Below are 24,909 nucleotides of genomic sequence, written 5' to 3' on the forward strand. Positions count from 1 at the left end.
AGCGGCGGGGCCCGAGCGCACCGCCAACGCCCGCCTCCCGCCGCCCGGGGCGGGCAGGCCGGGGCTGCCGGCGCCCCCCGCCCGCCGGTCGCCATGGCGACTCGCCCGCCCGCCTCCCGCGGGGCCCCCGCTGCCGCCGCAGGGCCCGGCTCCGGCGGCGCCGGCTCCGCTCCGCTCCGTGCCTCGGCCAACCCTAGCGCCGGGAGGGAGTCCCTGCGCGCCCGCGGGCACGGCCAGACCCGCCCCAACCCCGCTGCGCCAGCGGGGCCTGCCCGGGGTGGGAGAGGAGGAGGAGGAGGAGGGACTCCGCAGCGGCAACAACTGACGTGTCCCCGCCATGGAGCTCGGCGTGATTCATCAGCGGCAGCGGGGCGGCAGCGGGGTGCCACGCTCCGCTCCCGCCTAGGCACTGCCGCGGCGGGGACAGCCCCGGCACCGCTCCGCCGCCCGCGCCGCCCTCCTCCTGCCTCCTCCTCCTCTTCCTCACCGCCTCTCCTCCTCCCCCGCGGCTAGGCGAATATCCCGGGGGAGGCAAGATGGAAGAAATCCTGCGAAAGCTGCAGAAGGAGGCGTCGGGGAGCAAGCACAGGGCCATCAAGGAGAGCTGCACCTGGGCCATCGGTAAGGGGCGCGGGCGGGGGAGCGGAGCGGAGCAGGAGCCGCCGATGGAGCGGGTCTCTGAAGCAGGGGGCAGGGAGACCTCAACAAACTTGTTCCGCTCTAAGGAGAGCCTGCTTAGCCGAGCCTCCAGCGGCTGGGAAGAGAGCGGAGCTCCTGGGCCGTTCAAAATGCCTGGGAGCTCCGCGCTGCTGGAAGGCGCCGTGGCACCTGCTGCCGGTCCCGGAGAGCATCCCCGCCCTCGCCTTCCCCACCGCCCGCATCTGCTTCGTGGCTCTTGCGAGGCACATATACGGATATCGGTAGCTGTCAGTTTCCGTGTATGTTTTCGAGGTGCTGTCTTTTTCTTTAAAGGCCCCCTCCCTCCTTTAAATCATCGTAAAAACCATGCCGTACAGCTCTTACACTGGCTTATGGAATCTATTTTAAAAGCTAGAAGTTTTGTTCTACTGGATTACACGAGCTCTTTTATCCTTGCAATATAATGATCAGTATAACGAGTTAATCTTTCAGGGGAGTACAAGCTTAGGTACATTTTAGCATCCACCCATTTTCCGAGATTTTTAATGTCTTGAAGTGTTTTTTGACATTTCCAGCCTGGAACACTGATCATCAGTACCCTTAATTTAAATCAGCATAACTGGGATACTTTCAATTGCTTTAAATTTTTGGGTTTTATCTATGCATAGCTACAACATTCTGTGGTAGATCAGACCTGTTGCTGTCTTATTACTGGCCTTTCATCTTGATGTTGCATGAGTTGCTTCATTAATTGCATGTTAGTCTTGCACAGCAGCCATGCCAGTATCCTCTATACTGTTCCAGTTTTAGTGGATGTGCTGCTGAAGTGCTGATAAGTGAAAGGGAAAAAATGGTACTCGGTGTCTTCTCATTGGGCATGCAGTGCCCTGTCAGATTTATGCAAAGCTTTGGCAGCTCAGAGCAGCAGTGGTTGTTGTTCTGTCAGGTGGAATAGGTGTAAACTTTAGGATCATTGGCTTGGAGGCTGTAGCCAGATGTGCTAACTGTGGTTGAACTCAGAAGTTTCTTTTAAAAGCCCCGTTGTTTCCTTTAATTATACAGAAACCTTGGATTCTCCTGATGCTGCTATCAAGATACCACCATATCAGCTGAGGTAAGAACATTGAACTTGAGTTCTTTGGAGCTTGTGAGTATTTGTAAAACTGAAGCAAAAATTTTGAATTAAAAGTGAGGTAGAGGAACAGGCTGCATCTATGTGATTTCTGTAGTTTTTAGATATACATATCTAGGCTGGTAGTAGTAGATAATTTTCTGATGAGTCCTTGGCCTTTGGCCTTGAATGAAATGTATGGAAATGTGTTAAAATGGGCATGAGTATGTATAGTGGTGTCATTGGTTAGAAAGGAGGGCTCTCTTATGGGCTAAAGAGTTTCTCTGCTAAATTCCATCTTTCAGTAATAAGCAAGGATGCTTCTTAGTTCTTCTCAGTGTGCTTGTGTTCTTTTAAATCTAAATCAGATTTTGTTACTGACAATAAATATTCCAGAAACTAAAAAATTATATCATCATATAGATAGGACGCTGACTAGGAACTAAAAAAAAAATACAGTTTCTATGCCTACTTCTTCCTTTAGCCTGCTAGATTATGTTGAGTGAGCCTTCTTCCTTCTTCCCACCTCCATTTGTACACATATAAAATGGGAGAGGTGGCATGGCCCTGATTTGTCTAGCTATTTAAAATCTCATTTTGGAAATTGTCATTGTTATGGAGTAGGTAAATAGGTAAAATTATTCACTGTTCTTTTTGACAGAACCATTAAGAGTCATCAAAGGAAACCAGCAAGTGCACTGTTTAAAACAAAAGCATGTTCTTTCATAGAGCGTAATAGTTGAGATACAAAATGCTTAGGCTTGCCTTCTTAGAGAATGTAATGGATGCTGAAAGATTGCATGCATGCAAAAACCACCTCAACAAATCCATGAAAGAAATTGATTGAAATCTATCAGATGCACAGGTATCACTCTTATTCAGAAGTACCTTAATCAGAAGTGTTTGAGCTTATGAAGGAGGATATAGGAATGCTGCTGTATTTTTGGCCTGTCCTGTGAACTTCTCAGGTATCCACTGTGAGCTGCTTATAGGGGGGGAACATTTGTTTTGCTACAACATTACTTTCCTGGGAGTATTTTTATCACCTCAAGAATGCCCTGATGATTCTTTCATATATGCTTTGCAAGGAAAGGTAGGGATTGAAGAACTAGTTCTTCCAGAGCAGTCACCAAGCAGGGAAAGAATAGGAGCAGTTCTTTACCCACTCTAAATTCCTGTCAGCTACAGTCCACAAGAGGCCTCAGATCAAATGGGGGATGGATGTAGCACAGGTCTGACATGACCAGCGCCAGACACAATGCATTTCCAGCACAGAATGGGAACAGCTGGATGACTAATTCTCAATAGGTCCACTAGAATTATGTTTACTTGACACTGTGGCTGGAGAAAACTTGGCTCTTCACCTTCCCATTTATCAGCCTCTAGTATGGTGTGTGGTCTGTGCCTTTAAGTGCTATTGTCATTCCCTATTTATTGGTTAGCTAGCTGTTACCACATTTCTTCCTTTTCCCCTTGCCTACTACAGCTTTACAGAGAGGCCTTTTTCTCTTCTTCCTCCAGTGTTCTTAATAATGTGTTTGTTTAGTTGGAGTATTTTTTCCACTGTAAATCCCCCCTTTTTAAGTAAAGTTAATACCTTTGCACGTGTAGCAATGATTAAATAAGCTCTTAATGTTAGACTTGTCAGTAGCAATGCACATTATTACTGGATGTTTTGGAAAATGAAAGGAACACAAGAGGATTTGGACAAAAGCTTTTGTTGTGGGGTCCTTGGTGAGGCTCAGCCACACGGCCTTAGATAGTGTTGCTAAGCATACCCTTCACTCTCTGATGACAAGCTACTGCCAGGCTCCAGATCAGCACACTGGGCCACATCTTGGGCTGGAGTTTGCCTGCATGATGTGCAAATTAGATAAAAGTTCTTCACTTGGTATTTGTTAAAAAGCAGCACTGTGATGGCTTGGTTCCTAATGCTGGAAAAGAATAGCCTGGAAAGTAGAGCAACGGCTGTGACCAGAAACACAGCCAAGATGCAGGATGGACATGTCTTGGCCGTGCCTCTTTTTTGCTTTAATCTTACATCAGGTGCAGGTTGTATCAGCTGCTGTAACACAGATCAGCCTCTGGCTGCTCATCCAGTTGGAACCTTAATCTACACTTCACACTTACGTTCTTTTCTTTCTAGAACAGAAGAATGAAGGCTGCTCATAAGAATGAGAACATGTAAACTCTATACTCACTTCTTTCTTACAAAATAAAAAGCCATTCTCTGCTTCTGAGACCCCAGTTCTAGATGAGTAGAGGTTCTTTGTAAAGTTGTCTTTTGTAAAATTGTGGTCCTAGTGTGATAATGGGGAAGACAAGCTGTCTCTTCTTTTCCTCAGACTATGAGCATTTGAGTTCAAGGGGTTTTTGACATGTATTATATCAGCTACATACTTATTTCCACTGTGGTATTGGGGTAGACTGTGTCCTGTCATGTCCCTGACCTATCCATGGTTTCATCTTAGTTGGACTGGTGTTACTGAACATGAGGCAGACCACATTACAGTTCCCTGATATCTGTGCAATTAACTGGGGACATCAACTGTAGCATTTGCATCCAGCAGTTATCTGGTAGCAGTTTAGATAGCACATGCCTGCTGTGTTTGGGAGCACCTTTTGCCTCAAGGCAGTCCCAGTGACTGACCATCCAGATTGGAATGTAATTATTTAATTAGTTTGATAGAAGTCTGTTTGGTATATCTTCAGGGAGCTAGATGAGACTATTTTGCTGTTCAACTTCCTTTGATGTTAATTGGACTTCGGAATCAAAATCCTCGTTAATGACCTTGCATATTGATTCTAGTAAGGGTCATTATTTAAATATCTCACTTCCTAAAGAAATACAAATCTCCAACAAACACAGAGTTTCCCACAAAGTCTTGTCAACTCTGCCTTGAGATAGGAATATGTGTGTGATTTTTCGGTACTTTTAACTTATGATCAGAGTATTGGGCAAGGGTGGGAGATAATAACAAAGATTAAAGTGGATCAAGATGGAAATGTCAGTTCAAGGCTTTGCTGTAGATGTTCCATGAGTTCTTGAGAAAGGAGAGTCACATAACCTGTTGGTAACTGGCCTCTTGTGATCCGTCTAGTATGATGGTATTTGTCTCTGAATATGAGTTGTGAAAATTGGGTATATACTAAGTGCTTGAGGAGGCTGGGTGGCTGACTTATAAATAATGAATTAGATAAGAGAAATTGATGTGCTTGTGTTTTAATTGGTGAATTGATCACATGGAAAATAGCTTTAGAGACCTTAATGTTGTCTGCCAGCAAACAGTTGTTTGCTACTCAGCTGGGCTATATTCACTTCAGCATTTTCAGGATGGCAAACTCTCCCCTAAGGCCAGCACTATACACTGAACAAGGCTCTCTTCTTGGCTTGTTGTGATTTTAGAGGCTGAAATATGAGCTATAAAAGGTAACTCAACAGACACAAGAAAATGAGCTTTGAAAAAAAATGTTTGATTGGAGCAGTTTAATGCTCATGAGGATTATCTACATATCAGAGGATAAAATAAGAGGCTAGACAGCAGTTGCCAGTCACATACTGCTTTGAAAAAACTTGGGCTTGCCAGAGTTTCTTGGAATGCATTATATCATTAAGTCATGCCTTACAGGCTATGTAGAACTTGGTGACTTGCTATCAGCGCAGACTTTGCTGGAAAGAAGAGATTGGTTGGGACTTCTGAAGGAGTATTTCTTTTTGGAAGAAATGCAAATTGGGTTTGCATGGCCAGGTTTTGGCTGCAGGAGGGGCTACAACAGTGGCTTCTGTGTGAAGCTGCCAGAAGCTTCCCCCACATCCAGCAGAGCCAAAGCCAGCTGGCTTCAAGACAGAAGTGCCCCATGCCAAATCTGGGCTAGTCGGAAGAGGTGACAACCCCTCTATGATAACAAATGTAAGAACAAGGAAAAGAGTTGTTTTGCAGATGTTATTGCTTCCAGAGAAGAGTGGGGTGAGAATATGTGAGAGGAACTACTGTGCAGACACCAAGGTCAGTGAAGAAGGACAAGGAGGAGGTGTTCCAGGTGCCTGAGCTCAGATTCGCCTGAAACCCATAGTGCAGACAGTGGAGAAGCACCTATGCCCCTGCAGCTCATGGAGGTCCATGGGGGCGCAGAGATCCACCTGCAGCCCATGGAGGACACTCACACTGGAGCAGGGGGATGCCTGAGAGGAGGCTGTGAGCCTGTGGGAGGCCTGTGCTGGAGCAGGTTCCTGGCAGGTATCTGTGGACTCATGAACAGAGGAACAGGTTTCCTGGGAGGGCTGGTATCCTTGTGGAGGACCCACATTGAAGCAGGATGTGGCTCCTTTCCCTAAGCTGTGGCAGGAACGACGTGTGATGAACTGACCATAACCCACATTCCCTGTCTCCCTGTGTCTCTGGGTGGGAGGAGGGAGGAGTAGGGGGAAGGTGTTTAGGGCTTATTTTACTTCTCATTACCCTGCTCTGGTTTTGGCAATAACAAATTCAATTAGTCTCTCTAATTTGAGTCAATTTTGCCTGTGGCAGTATCTGGAGAGTGATCTCTCTCTGTCCATATCTCAAACCATGAACCCTTCATTATATTTTCTCTCCCCTGTCCAGCTGGGGAGGGCAGCGATGGAGTTGCTTTGGTGGGAGCCTGGCATCCAGTCAGAGTCAGCCCACTAAAATTCCTCTTATATTTTTCATTGTCCTTTTAAAAGTGATCAGTATTTCTGGAGATTACAGCTGGAAAGTCAGAAGTCAGTGAGGAGCAGGAGCAGGGTCCTGTGTAATAACCAGTTCATGTCTGATTCTGTCTCTTCTTGCTTGTGTCCCAGTTAATCATGTTGGTGCCGGCTTTTGAGAGCAGTTTGTGAATTTTTTCTATAGTCATGCACATGTGGGAAGGAGAACATTTGGGGATGAAAGTGGTAGTTCTACTTTTTTTTTTTTTTTTTTGGTATCTCTAGATTAGCATCTGACATAGTTCTTGAGAAGTATGCAGTTTATAATCTCTTAAATAAAACAACATGCTCGCTCATTTTACCTTACATGTGCTCAAGAAGTAATAAAAGCAGTAATTGTGGTGTGATCATCACCAAACAAACAATGCTTTAGAGACTTTCAATCCACTTAGCTTTGCAGGTAGTTCATCCACTTTCAGAATCTTGGGTCTTGGAATGCATTTCACCTTCTCTATTGTGAAGAAATATTTATGATGTCATCATTTACGTCATCTCCCATCTCTTAATTTTGTTCATGTTTCACTGTTAGTTTCTTTCTGCTAGGAGAGAGTGGCTCAGAAAGCTGATACATGCATAGCAGATCCCCTGAACAGAAGTAAGGAGTGGGGAGAGAGGAATAGTTGTCTCTGAGGGTTTTTTTGGGGGGGGATGGTTTCAGCATATCTCTCTTTATTTTACTCTTTCTCTTTGTTTAAAACAATTTGTTTCCTGCTCTTGCTGCCACATCCACCTGGCATTAGGTGCTCCTGTGCTTTCTTCCTGGATGTGACTGCTGGATGTGACTCATGCTGCTCAACCATTACATGGTCACTGTCTGCCATTCAGTAAGTGAATTATGAGTTCTCTGGCAGGCAGCTGGCCAAGAAGAGATTCTAGTGACAGTGTGGATTACTGACCTGCATCTCCCATGCTGGCAGTTTACAGCCTGGATCCAGACTTGTGGAAGCACTTACGTAGTCCATTTGGTGTTTTGGATGGTGTACATGCACTGGTCTTGATTTAAAGTTTTGCATTCTCAGTTCTAATGTTGGGGAGTAGATGGGGGAAGGAAATTAGTATTTAGAAAGACAATGTGCCACTGATACAGTATTTCAATCAATCTGTGTGTTTAATCTGGGATATGTAAGTGGCCCTATTTCTTGTCCAATGGGCAGGTATTTTTATCTCAGCAAGATTTTGCACCTGGTCTGCCACCCCAAAAGACAGTGGTGTTGGGGAGGAAAGGGTAAAGGGTCAGTCTCAGGAGTCCCTGAAAACCTGTTAGCTGGGGTCGTGACTCTTGAATGTATGAGCAAAATTTAGCATGTTATGAAAAAAGACACATGGTTTCTGTTACTCTTACTTGTGAGCTTGAATGAGGTTTGTTTCTTTGGTTTCAGTGGTGTTTTTGTAAAAGAGCAGTGCTTGCTCTTTCTGAAACTAACTTACTGCCTTTCCTGATCTTCTTTGTATTAGTGAACCATAATAATCACCACTGCCTTGGGTCTTTGTTCCTTTTATAGACTCTTCCAAAAATTCATTCTGTTTTGTGACAAAACCGCACAGTCTTGGCTGGGCTGAGGTTAATTTTCTTCATGGGAGCCGGTAGAATGGGAGTGGGGAGCAGCTGGGTGGGGCTGAGGATGAAAGCGGCCATAGTTTTAACTGTCAGACTTCTAACAACAAATGCAACTGAAATATTGACCTAAGGTTCTAAGGATGATAACAGGATAGCAGTATGTGTGTTTGTCTTAAACATTTGGTCACTTTCAGGGCTTGCAGAAGAGTAGAAAACGAGAACATCGTGAGGCTTTTGATAATTGCCTTACAGAATGAAATGTGGTTGGGGGCGGGAAGAGGGGTGGCACTGGAACTGAGGAGACTGTTTTCCTGCTACATGGTGCAGGAAGAGGGGTGGCACTGAAACTGAGAGGACTGTTTTCCTGCTAAATGCTCTGCTCTGATCTTTGCTCGATGCTGTGCAAGTCATGACTTTTCTTTGTTTTGAAAATGAAGGGGTGAGTGGGAGTAATGAAAGTCTTTTCTCACATTTCCTTTATTTACATTCCATGAAAAGTAACAAAGCTGCAGGAAATTCACTACCTTTCATTTCCTTCAATGTTTGTTTGCTTAAGAAACTGAATATGCTGAAGTGCAGTGAGTATAAAATTACGTAATGCATTGCAAACATGGGAATATTTTTAGCAGCCATCCCTTAGGTCTGTCAAGATTTAGCGCTGAACTGCTGTGCAAGTTGAATGGCATTGCAGATTACAGCGTTGACCTTCAAAATGTAACTAGTAATGACCAGAAATACACCTCATTCTCCCGTTTCTTCATCTGGTTTCTGTAACTCACAGCTGCAGTGGAGAAAATAAGGTAATTTGCAGGATGTCCATGTGATGATACCTCTGTGTCTCTTTTTCCGTTTCCTCAGCCTGCCTTTTTCCAGCATTGTAAAACTTCTCTTGATGGAAACTTAATTCTCGTAAAACTCTTTATTTGTCATTTTGTACTTAAAATTTGAAACAAAATGCTTTCACTAGACAAATCTTTAGCTTCTCTTCCAGAGTTACTGAATATAGGGAAAAGAGATTTCATGGAATAGTTTGATAAACATTCAAAATTGTAAGCTGAGCAAGTCCAGCTTGTCACCTCATCTTCATACTCCAAATCATAATCAACAAAATCACATAAAGGCTACAGGTTGCTTTATGATTAAGAGCTGGTGAGGTTTGATGTGTCATCAAGCTTCTTAAGAGCAGAATTTGTGAGTGACTATTGATACCTTGTGCACAAAGGGCAAATATCTGTGGAGGTGGATGTTCTAGGGAGAGCAGTGAGAATGTGTCAGAGAGAGATTACGCTAGAGCTTTGGAGACTGGAAGCATCTGATTATTATTTTGGCCTTGTCCACCTTACTTTAATATTGTGTAGAATCTTTTGCTGTCTCCCTTTCTCTCCTCTCAAGTAAAAGTACACCTTGTGCTTATAGGGTTTTTTTGGTTCTGTTTTGTTCTCATCTTGACAACAAGCTCCTATCTAGGAACTTTGTGTTTCTGTTAAAATCAAGCAGTTATTAGCTAGTATAGCAAGGAGGCAAATGACCTCAGAAGTGCTCTCCGGCTGAGTGACTGTGCTGAGCTACTTAATTATGATCACATGAATTCTATGGTCTTGGCTGCACTGGCTTGGCTGGAGGATTAAATTGCTCATGTTTGCCTTTTCCATGAGTAGAGCTATGCTGCTTCTGTAGTGGCAAATTAATTTATCTTAGAAAGGATGTAAATAAAAAAGATTATAAATACCATTATGTCACTTCTTTAATACCAAGCAGTTTTAAATTGCAATCTCATTCACAATTCCAGGTTGAAAAAAGAATTATTAAAGTTCAAGCTAGGAAACTGTGTGAAATTACATTTAGGCATTATTCTGTCCTTTTTTTTCCCCTGTGTCATTAAACATTCTCTGATAAGCAACTCATATTTCCCTGCAAAGACAGGCTTATTTAACTGTTGGATGAAGACTTTGTGTCTGAGTTTGAAAAGCAAAAGGATTGAAGGGAAGAGGGAATACATGAAAAAAAGAGGAAGGAAAAATTAAATACAGAGTTGGATGGAACTCTGAGAGGGAGCTGATGTCAGCAGCTGAGGTGAGAAAATTGGATATGGAAAGAAAAGTAACATTAACCTTAAGTCAGAGGAGAAGAAGCCTTTCCATTGTAACTGGATAAAACCAAAGAGTTTTGTGCTCTGTAGGAAGGAAAATAAATTTTTTTTTTAAAAGTAAGATGCAAGTGGTGAGATGGAAAAATGAAAAGGCCTTCAGCCAGAGATTACAATTTCTTTAAAGGTAGAAGCTCACCTGATGGGTGCAAATATATGAGGCAAATCTTGTGATACAGGAAACATGCCCACAAGTATCTCTGTGTTAGTGAGTAACTGGATTAAAATCCTGGCCCTGTGGATGCAAGTCAGCATTTATATCTATGTAGTTTGGCAACAGTCTCCCAACTGTTCGTTGTTTTTTTTCCAGGATCTTTAAACTGCAACACTGAGTGCTTGTTCATTCTAATACAGCACTGTAGCACCAAAGTTGTCTAACGGTGCATGATCATCTTGTAGTGGCACAGTGTCATAAAGATAATTTGTTGGTTTATTTTTTCTGGAAAAGGAAAGTTCTAACTGGAAGGCTTCAGAATTTGTCTTTTATCCCATTGCTCTACTATTTCTCTAAGTACTATTGACAAACTTGTACTTGCACAAAGGTAGAAATTTTAGTGCTGAAGGGGTCTGTTGTAATCATCTGGTTTGACTTCCTGCATTGTGGAGGTGGGAGAACGTGCCTTGTATTTATATGCTGTGGATTCCACACCTCTCTCCAACCTGAGTTTGACTGTAATTCTCTTTGTAAGTAGGATGATAATATTTCTGCAGTAATCATTTCTCTAGAATGCGAGCAAGGACTTAAATCTTCGTTCTTCTTGAAGAGTTATTACTTGAAAAACGATGTATTTATTCCATCTTCCTGGTCTAGGTTTTAAATACTTCCTTTATGCCTAAACTTGTTGGTGGAATCTTTAACAATATTCTCTAAACTAGTACAGGAAAAAAGATTTGTGTTTCTATTTTGATATGTACATGTGTTCATATATACAACACTAGAATTTGTTTTATGTAAATTAAATCATTCCTATTTGTGCAAGGACAGTGTTTGCTTCTGTTTGTTTTACATAAGGGTAGCAGCTGTGGGTACTTGCAGAATTCTGAGAATTCATGTCTACCAATTATTTTCTCATCATGGGCCAACTCTTCTTCTTGAATAAGTGATGCTAATAATATTACACTGTGCTACTCTGTTCTTTTTAAGCAGCCAAGATGGAGAAAATCTTTTCAATCGTTGGTTACTCTGACTGTATGTCAGACTTTTGCTATGACTGTTATCCTACCTAATAAACAGTGTATCAGAAAATGGCAACAGTGGTGAATCAAATTCTTATCCCTTCTTTGACTGGGCTGTGAATTATTCTGTGGAATGCAAACTGGATGCTGATAAGGCCTTGAGGTTCTGAATTCTGCTTCTTCTGTGTAATTTTCAGCAGGAAGATAATGCAGAGAGCTGTCTTATTTTTAATCTTTAATTTTCAGGAATGGGATTAAAAATAATAGGATTATCACCATTTGCATGAAGGGAAAAATGCTTCATTTATCATGCCCCTTTCCCTAAGTCAAGGAGGGGAAGGTGGGCTGTGAGACTGTGTTCCAGGGACTAACAACAAGGAGTTAAGTTTAGGCAATTTCCTATCTTCATTACAGTTTTTATCATGAGAGTGAATTAATGACCTATTATTCTTTTCTCACTAAAGGCTTCTTTGTCATTACAATGAGAATAGGAAGATTTTTATGATCTCTCTACGTGCAATAGTAATTTGTCTTGCTCTGACCTTTCTGGCAGTCTGTTTTGCCTGACCTGCCGTAGCATCCCTTATTCCAGACCTGCAGGGAAGGAGGTAGGTTGATAGGTTGACAAGCCACAGCAAGCTTGGACAACTAGAAAGGTCATTGTAACCTAGTGTGCTGAATATAAAGGCTGTGTGTGTTCCCATCACTCATTCTGCAGTTGGCAAAGTTGACAGTTTTGGAGTGAGGCTGCTCAGGAGGAACAGCCTGTGCTCTGGGAGGTGCTGGCCCCAGATTATGCACTTGGTTCTGTCGCTGAGCTTTTTTGCTTACCCTGGCAGGTAGCTTCCTCTCTTCCAAGTCAAAGGTGTTCCCTTCTTTTCATTTTCTCTCTGTGTTGCACGTGATGTGTTTCAATCAAGGTTAAGTTGGTATTTGTGCCTCAAACTGTGTGTGTATGTATGTCCACACCAGCATGCAGCAGTATGGATACTCAAGAGTTACGGTGTGAAACTACTTTCTGTACATTATGTAAATGGAGAATGTTCTTAAACATGTTTTGAAGTGTATTGTTGTGTATCAGCTTATTCTGAGACCTTCACTTATGTAAAATATCCTTCATGTGCAGTACTACAAAACCTGCATGAATTGTCACTTAACCATACAGAACTGCAGACGGTGCAGTAAGCAATGAAATCCCATGGTGAGGCACTGCTCAAAACAGAGTGGAATTATAAAAGGGCTGCAAACCTCATTCCCTTACTTTACTGCACTCAAATCCATTGAGGTAATTCCAATCTACATTCCCTATTTTGCAGCCTTATTGAACTGAATTCTTAAGACATTAGAAGGGACTGTGTTAACTTACATCCTTCTCTCCTGTTCTGCCTGAGGATTATCTGCCTGTCCTTCATGTTCTCATGCTATCAGATGATGCATTTAAATGGCAGGTTGAACTGAAATGTGAAGGGTGCTCAAGCTAATCAAACATTGTAAGAATCTCTGCAGGTGTTTCATAGCTGTAGCATAGAAATGCTAAAGACTTAATTGACTGAGTGTGTAACAAGAACAGGAAATGACACAATGGCAATTCATTTTCTCCAAGAATACAGTGGGAGCACAGTCTGCAGCAGCCCTAATTAGATTTTCAGTTAAACATTTTTAGCAAGGATGGGAAGTTCAGCTAATTGAATCTGTTCTAATTTCCATCCTCCTGTTTGTCATTTTTCGCTCTTCTTTTTGGGACATCTATCAAAGCTCTTATTGTTCTCTGCTCATTGCAGTATGTGATGACAGATGGCAGGCAACATGCTGATGTGCGAGGTAGCTACACATAAGCCATAGGAGCTCCCACCTGTCTTCATTATCATGAAACTGAACTGGATCCACTCCAGTGGCTTATGACTTTCTTCATTTTCCCCTCTCCTCCCAGTGTCCATCCACTTTAATGTGAGAATAAACTAATTCAGTATTAATAATGCCCAAAATGTTTATATGCTGTTGCAAAAATCTGTAGAAAGTCTAAAACAAATGTGATGTTCTGCCTAGAAGAGATGCAGGTCCAAATAACCATCAGTTTTTAGCGTCCTTCAGTTAGTACTATACACTGTAATAATCTTTTTGCCTTCCTTTTTTCCTGTTTGTGTCTGGATTATGGAGCACCAGTTAATGCACAGGTACCTTGTTTCGGCACCTGTTGATCTGCTGATTTCAAATGCGGGTTCTCCTCACTTTAAGAGACGGAGTATAACAAAGGCACAATGTAAAAGCACTTTAAGGTGCTTTTTGGATTAGAGATGTGTGAAGTGTGTGAAATATGCCAGCTTTCTTTAGAGGGTAAAAGTGCTTCACAGAATTGTGAAATTATCCTTGGATGCTGTATGCAAACATGATCTTTCTGAAATTGATACAGCCCTTCTGGAATGTTACTTGAATACCAATTTTAATTGCATTTTCCCCTCTCACTTGTTTTAAATTTTGCTTAGGGAGAAGTGTCTCCTTCCTCTTCAACTGGCTCTGGAATCAAAGAGCATGAAGCTGGCCCAACAGGCTCTAGCAGGGATGCAGGTATGACTTTACAGTGGGAGTGTGTTGGCAGGCAGTGGGTGTCAAGAAAATCTAGGCTTTTCTTTTGAAAAATACTGCAGAAAAAGCATCTGTCCTTGGTTGAACCTAACAATAATGTTCACATTTCTGTTCAGAAGTTAGGATGCAAGTAAAGGCTGGTGATTTTGAAGAAGCCTAAAAATGTTTTGCAGGTAGGTGGGAGGTCTTGCATTTTAACATTGAAATGTAGATGTACTCTTCCTTGTGGACCCTGTGCTACTCATAGAAAAGTTTGCCACTGCTAAGCATCTTAGAAATTAAGCTGGGACTTGCTGTCTTGTTTCCTCTAGAAAAGAAGACAGCAGTGCTTGGAAGATGGAGAAGTTAATAGAGGACCTGGAGCTGTGTTCTTTATGTGTGGACATTTTTCTGGGTTTTTTGTACACTGAAGACAGTAGAAACAGCATCTGATTTGGAAGTCTATGAAATTGCAAAAGAGAACAGCAGTGCAGCACAAGCAACAAAAAAAAACTCTCCTGGGTTTGACAGTATAAAAACTAAAGCAGTTTACTGTTCTTTTAATTGGACAAATGAGTAAAAGTCAGTAAATACTTATCACTAGGGGGATACTAGTTGTGGAAAAGCCTGGCACACTGCTGGGATATAAAATCCATTTTCCAAACAGAATTTTTTCCCTTGGAGGGCCAGAAAGAAATTGTTCTGGGAATATAAGATGTAAGTGGGTCATTCAAATTCACCTTATCCAGCATGAGGTGTCAGACACTTGGTTAGAGAGTTCCTCATATTGGAGGGAAGGGCTGTTAAGATAACAAAGGGTCTGGAGCATCTCTCTTATGAGGAAGGGCTGAGAGCTGGCTCTGTTTAGACTGGAAAAGAGGTGCCTCCAGGGCTGGAGACACCACAACCTCTCTGGACAGCCTGTGTTTGATCACCCTTACTGTAAATTTTCTCCTGGTGTTCAGAGGAAACCTTCTGTGTTTCAGTTTGTGCCCAGAGCTTCTTGTCTTGTCAGTGGGCACCAATGAAAAGTTCCTGCCCTTTTTGCACTCTTCAGATATTTATGTGTGGTGGTGAGATCCTCCCTGAGCCTTCTCTCTCAAGTCTGAGCAGTCCCAGCTCTCAGCCTTTCCTCATAAGAGAGGTGCACCAGTTTCTTTGTCATCTTAGCGCTGACTCCAACAGCTCCATATCTCCCATCCTGAACTAAACATTCTTCTTTATATAGAAAACCCCATTATTGTCATTGCAGATTTAGTTAAATCTCATCAGGCTGTACAGAGACAAGACATTTGATATTCTGGTATGTGGGAAATGCTTTAAAACATTCTGAGTTTAAAACCCTGACTGGCAGTTCAGCTTTACCCACTCACTCCTTCCCTCTCAGAGGTATGGGAGAGAGAATCAAAAGGGTAAAAGTGAGGAAAATTGTGAGCTAAGACCAAGTTTAATAGTGAAAGCAAAGCTGCATGTACAAATAAAGGAATATGTGGAATTCATTCATCACTTCCCATGGAGCAGCAAGTGTTTGGCCATCTCTAGGAAAGCAGGGCTTCATCATGGGTAACTGTTATATTGGAAGACAGATGCCTTAACTGTGAATATCTGTGTTCCATCCACTTCCTCTTTCTTTGCCCAGCTGTTGTTGCTGAGTAGTGTCATATGGTTTGGGATATCCCAGTGGTCATGTTGGGGTCAGCTGTCCCAGCTGTGTCCCCTGCCAAACTCTGCAACCCCAGCCTACTCACTGGGGAACCAGTCTGAGAAACAGGCAGCCTTGAGGCTGTGTGAGCTCTGCTCAGCAATAGCAAAACTTGGGTGTGTTATCAGTGCTGTTTTGGTCACATATCCAGAACAAAGCACTCTTTGAGCTCCTGTGAAGAAAATTAGCACTATCCCAGCTAAAACCAGTACAAGCATAGGAAATAAGAAGTAGGAGTGAGCCAGTGGACTGTGCTGCAATGTTGAAGCTGCAGATGAGCATCAGTAAAAAAGTGATGCAGAATGTGGAGAGGGAAGTGGGCTGCTCAAAGTCTCTACGAAGACAGAGCAAGGTTGTGTCCCTGGGATTAAGACAAGCTAGTTTTGCTCTGTTGTGGAATCTTCTGAGAAGATAGGAGCTGGGAAAAGACTTGTGTGGATACATCTCTTGCAGGATGCCTGCCACTAATGGGAGACACCCATGAAGATGGTTATAGACTGTATGGAAGAGGCATTTCTAGTAGAACTCCAAGGAAATAGTGCCATTGACAATGTCGGGAGATGTTTCTGAGATATTGGGCAAAGTAAATCTGATCAGTCTAAAATACTCCGTCTGAGGTTCAATCAGTCTGTATTGAATTCAGTTCAACCAACCTAATGTGAGGACAAGGAATTTTGGTATCATGTCAGCTTGGGTTGGTTTCTGTGAGTGTTTGTGTAAGTCACTTGTTAACTGGGCTTTTTGTCTGAGGACTTGATTGTATTCATTAATGGTCAACTTTTGTATGACACAAAACACATTTTGCCAGGGATCAAAACTGCTGCTTCCACAGCACTTGTGCTCTATTGGAGTAATTGGGACAGTAGGTGACTGTCTCCTGTTGGGCAGGAGATCTGATAGCACTACTTCAATGCCAGGATGCTAGCCTGAGTGGGTTTTTTAAAAATTTGTTGTTGTTTTGATGATCTGGGGGGCTGCAAAGGTTTCAGGCTCTCCCAGCTTCTAAAATACTGAGCAGTTTTGCTAAAGGACATTAGCTGAAGTGATATCAGTTACTGATGTCTGCTTTATTCTAATCACTGGGGATGTGGGATGGGCAAAGATGGTACTGCAATGGCAACTGACACGACACAGATCTCCCAGTTTTACTGTTTTTCTTGTATTTTATATTACTGGATTAATTTGAAAATTTTAGACAGAAAGCCTAACCACCCTAGTACCAAGCCCTAATAGGTTTAGATGCAGTACTTTGCAGAGGCAGTTTTTGTCTCAACATGTACATTGCCATTTTCTCTCTGCAGAAGCTGCTGTCTGATGAGAGGTTTGTATCCGTGGAAACAGACTCAGATGAAAAACAGTTGCTTAATCAGATGCTGAATGCTGTCAAAGTGACTCCATCACTCAATGAAGACCTGCAGGTTGAAGTGATGAAGGTTAGTGTTTCACACACATCAGTGCTTGCAGCGGAGGCTGTGTGACTGAATGCTGGGTTAGCAAATAAATTTGGTGCTGCCTTGAAAATCTTCATTTTGGGACAGTATTTGATTCCCTTTTCCTACTGGCAGATGTCAGTTGTTTTCATTTCTGTTTTGTGTTTCCCTGGATTAGATAGAAGATAGTTTGCATTAGGATTCAGAATACTGGTGATTCCAGTTTTAACAAACTTCAGCAGCACAATCAATTTCCTCCATAGGAGAGCACAGGCGAAGGACTTGTAGTTCTGGAAGTTTGTTATTGAGCTTTAGTGGTTGTAGGATGGGCTGTGCACACTTTTAATTTTGTATTGTGTGTGCACAGGTGCTGTGTAATTTGTTATCTGTATTTTCTCTTTGTAAAGTGCTAATGACAGAGCATGATCTGTTTAGGCATCAAAATATCCCTGGACCAGTGCATAAGGGAAATTAGTGTTTTGTATACTCTGTCAGAACTTCAATTTCTGGAATACTCTAGCATTCTCCTGTGAGCATGTTAGGAAGCTGAGCTGCCAGGAGGTTCTGTTTTGGCAGAGAGGCGATACCAAAATGCCTTGCCCTGTGATCATGTTGGTTGTATGACTTCCGAGTCATTTTTCTATATCAGTATTGCCAATACCTGTATAATTTGTACAAAGCAAGATGATGGTGGGCAATTTTCAGATGTTTGGGTGTAAACTTTGCACTGCAGGGTTTGTTGTGCTATAGCTGATCATTGGTGAAACCATTTTGGAACAAACCTGGTGGTCCTTTTTGCATGTTCATTATACCTAGTACTGATTGATATATTTGGGTCTATTCCTTGACCATCCTTTATTTCTTACTGCATAGATTAGTTATTTTGTATCTTCTGTGTGACATCTTGCGTCTAGTGAATGTATGTTACCCACTAAGAAACTGCTCTCTACCATCTGTACTCTTTACACTGGAGGTGGAATATGCACACTGTGTCAGAACTTGCAGAGAGGTGAACCTAGCAACAAAAAAAGGAGTAGTATTTGTGTGGACTGTTACCTGTTTTATGGCAGCAGGCTTGTGCTTAACCCACGACACCCTGCTCTGCATTCCTAACCCAGCACACCTCCTTCCTGACCCTTTTGTCTCTACAGAGGGAAAGGGGAAGAGTTAAGTACTTGCTGTACTGAACCAACAGGCTCCTCTTGGAATGCAATAATTTTTTACAAGTTACTTTTTTACATTCTTGAGTGTTACAGATTCAGAATGTGCATGCACAGTTTCTTTGAAACCCTGAATGTACATCTGCAAGGCAAAGCCCCCACACTAAGAAGAATGTGAACACTGTATTTTTCTACAGTTCTGACTAAACATCTTCTCAAGTTCTCTTGACATGTGAGAAGCAAATATAATTTCAAAACATCAAACCACAGAAAACCCAAGCCAAAACATTGCATTTATGTATGCTTTTTTTTAAATTAGAAAACCATGTTCAGTTCCAGTTTAAGTGCAAAAGAGAAAAGAGAACATTGTCTTAATTTCACTGAGTGAAATTTTGATGTGCAAATCCTGAGCAAAATGTATATATTCGTAAAAATCAGGCTACAACTTCAACTTCCCATTTTGAGAACAAAGCAAAATTCTATTTTGATTTAAATATTTCAAGAGACCAGAGGGCCAGAACATATTGTAATCAGGACAGTTAAAACACAGACTCATTAGATCTGAGCCTTGCCTGACAGTCAAATCAAGCAGACATCTCTTCAGATTGTAACCTGAAGGTTACAGATGCCATTGCAACATTTGAAAATGTTACTAGCTAACCCAGGCCTGATGGATGGCTAAAGCCTTTGGAGAGGAAGGAGGGAGATTTCTCGCAGCTGGTCTCAGCAATGTGTTTATGTCCTTGGATCTGCTAAAATGTGTCCTCAAGACAGCTTATGATTGTACATTAGACTGTGTTACTCATTTGGAGAAGATAAAATATGTCTCTATCTAGTGCAGATAGACATGAGACACTCCTGAGTGTGAGCAGGTTTGTGTGAAACTGTGTCAGCTGTGGTGCCAGCCTGGTTCTTTGTGACTCACTGCACAGTCTCACGGGTATTAAGAGTGCAACCATCAAAGATTACACAAAAGCTTTTAGTCGTGCAAAATCAGTGTGAAAGTAGATATGCAGGAGCACAGAATTCAGCAGCAATGTAAGTTGCTGGTGTGTAAGCTCCTAAATCCTTTTAATGCGTTTGGGGATTTTTTTCAATATTCTATCCAAAATATCTCCTACTGTTCCCAGTAAGAGTATGCCAGAAATTCACACTTCCCGTACTATAAAAAAAAAAGTCTTGGGTATTTATATTAATGGTTTGTTGTGACCCACCTGTATTACAGATGGAAGTGTGAAGGGATCTGATTAGCTGAGGAAAGCATTCTATAAAGATGCTTTTTACATTCAGATGGCTGCATGTTGGAATTGGCAGTGAAAGGAAAAAGGTGCAAGGGCAGTAGTTGCCTTGCCTCACACACTTTCGGAGCATGTGCAGTCTTGTGATGGGCCATCCTTAGACAGGAATGGTGGTATGAGTAGCTCTAATGGTTGCTGTAAATAAATGGAGGAAAGTGCTAGCTGGATCTCTTCTGGAACTGAAAAAAGCAAAGTTGGAGCCTCTGTTTTAAAAATGGAAGGACATTGACTAACTTATGGCTAGGTACGAAATCCTTCTGATTTTTAAGGATGAGTGACATGGAATACTCTCCTGATTGCCATACTGGAGGATCAAAAAACCTGATAGCATTCAGACTTAAAGGCCAGGGCTGGGGACTGTGCAGAAGTGTGTCCTGGGCAGCCAGGGAAGATTTGAACTGCCCAAATGCAACTGTCAAGATGAAAAAAAAGCTTTCCCCTCTCACATTATCTGTCTCCTCTGTGCTAGGTGAGGTACTTCTTACCTTTGCATAAACTTGGCTTGACTCTCTGCTTCTTCTGACTACCTCTTGGGGATTGTGCCTTTCTCTTTATAAAGGTTTTTCATGTTGTCATTATATGGGGAAATTCCTCCCTTGAATTCCAAAATAGAAGTGATACTCTGAAGTCCTTGCTTATTTTTCTTGCAGAACAACACCCTTATAATTGCTAATCACTGGATAATTCTTATGCCAGCAGCACTTTTATGCCCAAAAAAGGCAGTGATCTTTTCAGTGAGGGAGGGGGAAAGGCTGTGGTTTCTCTTTGACATGAATGGGCATGAATAACAAACACAGGTGTATTAACTGGCTTTGATTTCCCACATATCAAAGCAAGCTGTCTGGGTATATAAATTTTGCATTCAGACTTGTATGTTGTTTAACCGCTAAGCCAAATATTTCTTTAGAATATCTCAATTACTACCACTCCGTGTATTCTCTGTATCTCTGATACATTTTATGGTAGAGATTTATTAGTATTTTCACACCAGGGACTAAAGTGAGGTTATTTAGGTGCTTTAACTTACATTAATAAATACTGAGATAATTCAGGAAGTCTGGCTAGAGAGAATAGTGTGTCTGACACAAGGCCACTTTTGTATTCACCTTTGCTCTTGTCATCTTTGTTGCCATAACACTGAAAAGCTTTCTAATATGTGTGTTACCAGTTTGTGTTTTACTATGCTCAACTAGCTGTTTCAGTGGAAAGGAAAAATCACACAATCATACAGTACCTTGCTGATGATTTTGTTATACATCAATAACTTCAGTTTCAAACTGAATAATTAAATATTTATACTTTTATATTTTCTTTAGAATATTCATGTAGGAAGGAAGAGATATATTGATTGCTAATCAAATGCAATGCTTTATCAGTGAGATACCAAAGTGACTCACTGCTCTATTTCTACAGCTGCAGATGCATAGAAAAAATCAGGAGGACAGTCATTTAGCACTTTCCTTGGATGAACATGATCACACAGTGGGGCTGGCTCAGAAGTGGGAAAAAATTTGTTGTGTGACGTGGTGCCATGTTACAATTGAGTGAAATGCAATGGTGTGTCTCACATTGAGGGGTGGGGACATCTTGTTGACGTTAAGCACTAGACTAACAATCTGTAGATAGTCTGCAGCAGAAAGGGGACATGTTCTGGACTGAAGGTTAATACTTGCTTTTGAGTTTAGTTGTGGAGTCAGGGAATCCTGATTTCCCCCTCCCCAGCTTGGTGCTTTTAAATTCTGGCTTCAGATGTTTTTAAAACCTCCTCTCCAAGCAGTTAGACCTTTGCTTGGAGAAATGCATGCAGTATTGACAAAAGCACCATCAAATATTGTCAGATCAGCAGTGGAAAAGGAAACTGGGAATCTAATCTATAGCTGAACCTCTGGATTGCAGTCACTTCAAACCTCAGCAATTCTGTGATTTTGACTTTCCCTCTTTGAGTTTTTGGTAATTTTTCATCACTAGCCCTGACTCTAAAAAGCTATCCTGCCAGAAAGACTGGAATTAGGCTTTGAGTGTAACTGTGGCACCCAGGCAGCTGAAACCAAATACTGAGGAAGTGGGAAGTATGGAAGGAATCCTAAACAGGAGAGACACTTGGATATTTTTCTTTCTTTTTCTTTTTCCTTTATTCTCATGCATGTTATAGTCACTTTCACTTATGAGTTGATCACCTTTGTAATAATGCAGTACTCCTATCTGACTGTGATAACATTATTCTCAGATAACAACAAAAAACGTTTAATGAAGAATTGCAAATTATAAGATGAATCCTCACATAGAAACAAGTTCTTCAGACAAACCAGATACACAGAAACATATTCTCCAGATAAACCAGATACACTGTAATATAATGGGTACTGAACTAAGAAAGTTGCTCTTAGGACAAAGGTGTGATTGATTGTGTAAGATTTCCCTTTCCACTGCATCCTTTTGTTTTCTTCAGTCACAGAAACAGCCTTGTCATATAATTCAATGCATTTCAGTCCAGTCTATGTCCATATTTCCTGGGAAATTTAGAGCTTGCAGGACAGAAATTTTTAAGCAAGAAAAAGAATAATGACCTCTTGTGAAAGAAACTCAGTTTTTGGATTTGATGTTCTTCCAAATACTTGTTCTTTATTTCACTGTTATAATTAATAGTTATATGCTGGGCATGTTATGAATATGTACTCTGTTCTGTCTGTGAAGATTCCAAGCTTTGCTTCTTATTACATCTCAGAAGACTTGACATGGTTGAGTTGCAGCAACCTTACTTGTGGTGGTTTTTTAATAGACTTGAGGATTGCTTTGAAACAAAAAATAATCTTCCTAAGTGGCTCTAGAGGGAAGACTTTTCTAGTTCCCATCATTTACCTATTGTACATGGCGAACAGCAGTTTCATTTAGGAAAGATTAGTTTATTCCCAGTGACACCAACTTGCATTTGTTTCTGGATTAGGTGTATTTCTTGCAGATGGGCAAATTCTTTAGGATTTTTCTTCTGTAGGCTTTCAGTGAGGAGTCAGCCAGAAGTCTGTTTTATCTGTGAATGAGGTTTAATGAACCCTTGCTAAATCTGCTGTGTCAAGGCAATCTTTTCTCTTTGTCTTTTCACTGATCCATTAATACAGCATTTGGGAGCTCTCCAGTAATAATAGTAGACAACTCTCTTTGTGATTTCAGTTTTCACTTTGGATATATTTGGAACTGAAATCTGACTTAGAGTTCTGTGGTAAAACTTCGTTTGTGTAATGACAAACTGTCTTTAGGTTGAGTATTAGTAACTGTTCTTTCCAAGATTGCTACCATAATGCTTTAAAGGTGCAAAGTGATTCTTTGAGTGCTGAGACTCATCTCCTAGTTTTTATTCATTTACATTCTGTATTAACTAATTAGATTGATAGGGCTCCAGTTATGGTGTCAAATTAGTCACTTGAGAAGGTCATGATTGAAAGTCTACAAGGAGTCTGAGTAAGTTTAGTGACTTTTTTTCTTTTTTTGGCTTAGTTTTCGTAGCAGTTATAGTTGGCCTGTTTTAGGGTCTGTACAACCATGTTGTTACAGGTTCAGGGAGGCAGTCCCGATCTGGTGCAAATATTGAATGAAAGGGGACTGTGCTTGACCAACCTAGCAAAACTTACAGTTGATTATTTCAGAAAACTTGTCAGGAACTTTGTTGCTGCTTGAGCAAGTCTTTGGCCCTCCAAGACAGAGAACAATTTATGTAGGTGAAAAATGTCTCCAAAGTGTTTGATCCAAAACGTTGATACAACACAACTGTACAATCCCAGTCTCTGTGCATGATTATATTCTAAAGCATTTTATTGAATATTAATAAATGAGGTGATCACTCATAAGCTCTCACAGATACATATCTTCTCATTATTTTAAGATTAATGTTTATGAAATATATTTTTCCACATACAGTGTGGTTATGCTTAGTCGAATATAATTTACAACTGTTCTGCTTTGTCATGAACTGTAAAATCAAATGGAGGTGTGTTAGCGTCTGCTCTGTTAAAGAGGGGATTCTGTAAAGACTTTCACGGTATCATGCAGATAAGATTTTTTTTAAGATCAGTCCTGCTGAGAAATGCTACATAGAGTTCTTAGTGCTTATCCTTTTCATAAGTTAAATTTTTGTAATGTAGGCCAACTACAAATCCAGACCCTCTTGGGTTTGCTTGTCTCATTTTACTTCTTTCTGGTTATTTTTGGAAGTCATTTTGTTGATGTGCTTAGTTATAAGTAACCAGGTTAATTCCAATGGATTGAATGACCTACCTTGTGGGCTTCAAGATAAGCTCATCCTTTCCTGAGTTAATTAGAACTATAGTAAATGCCTAGTACTGTGATTAAAGAATTCCCCTGGTTCTTAGGTGGCTGGTCATTGTAGCCAAAACCAGGCTTGAATTAAATAGCAGAGCTTTCTCCTTAAGGAATCCAAAAAGAATGATAATGGTAATGGCCTGAATGTGGCCAAATGGATGCTGGAGGATAACTGCCTAAACCAGTCAGTAGTGAATGCAGTATCTCTATAATGAAACCTCTTTCCAGGATCCATGGCTTTTCCTCATTACCATTCTGTCCTTGAATTCTGTCCCTGAACAATCTCTATGGGTTTCATCAGATGTGTAATTTCAAAAATCTAAGCAGAGTGGTGGTCAGCTTAAAAGTTTTGCAGGATAGAAAAGTAGGCTTAGTTTCTTTCCTGAAGAAATTCTAGTGCAAAAAATTTAACTGTCTCAGAGTTGTGAGGTTATGAAGGTGTTTTCAGATAGAGAACATGCTCATTCTGTCACATTGGAACTGTCACATTTGGTGTGGCATAATCAAAATCATTGGCATCAACCAAAAAGCAGCAAGTCCCTAGCTCTGTAAAGTGTAATTTCACACCTATTAAGTGTGGAAGTACAAGTTCTTACAGACTTTTTTTAGTCTGACACACATACAAGATCCTGGAGTTCACTTAACCATTATGAAAATGAATTGCAAAGGCATTATATGATCAGAACTCCAAATATAGAAACCCTTTCACTTTGACACATGGCCTTTTAGTCTTTCGCCAGCTGCCAGACATTAATGCTTACTGGTGGTGACAGTGGCAAGTTCTGCCAGCCAAAGTGGCCACACAACAGTGGCATGAAAGTGTCACTTTCCATAGCTTTTGCATGCAATTGTACCTGTACTGCAGGTGTGCCACAGCTGTGCACAGATGCACCCAGTTTACTCCTTCTTGCTTATCAGCCTCCCATGATTAAGGCCACTGCTACCATTGCTGTTAGCACCATCTGGTCCTGGGGGCAGCTGAGGGGAGAACTTGTGTCCCAATAAGCTGTTCTGACACTGCCAGCCAGCTCCTTGTGTCCTGTACCCTGGAGCTCCTCGGGTCTCTTGTAAGAGAGGAACAAGA

The 24,909-nt window shown here is 41.4% G+C and overlaps 1 protein-coding gene across 1 annotated transcript in view; it reads left to right on the plus strand.

The window, feature by feature from the left end:
• Positions 1-536: 536 nt before the first annotated feature.
• ARFGEF3 (ARFGEF family member 3) overlaps positions 537-24,909 on the plus strand; it is a 95,599-nt gene continuing 71,226 nt past the window's right edge. The window contains exons 1-4 of the mRNA XM_058802443.1: positions 537-621; positions 1,702-1,753; positions 13,843-13,924; positions 16,925-17,056. Coding sequence (XP_058658426.1) covers positions 537-621; positions 1,702-1,753; positions 13,843-13,924; positions 16,925-17,056 — 351 coding nt within the window. The remainder of the gene's footprint in view (positions 622-1,701; positions 1,754-13,842; positions 13,925-16,924; positions 17,057-24,909) is intronic.

Source organism: Ammospiza caudacuta, chromosome 3, assembly GCF_027887145.1.
Source record: "Ammospiza caudacuta isolate bAmmCau1 chromosome 3, bAmmCau1.pri, whole genome shotgun sequence".
Classification (NCBI taxonomy): Eukaryota; Metazoa; Chordata; class Aves; order Passeriformes; family Passerellidae; genus Ammospiza; species Ammospiza caudacuta.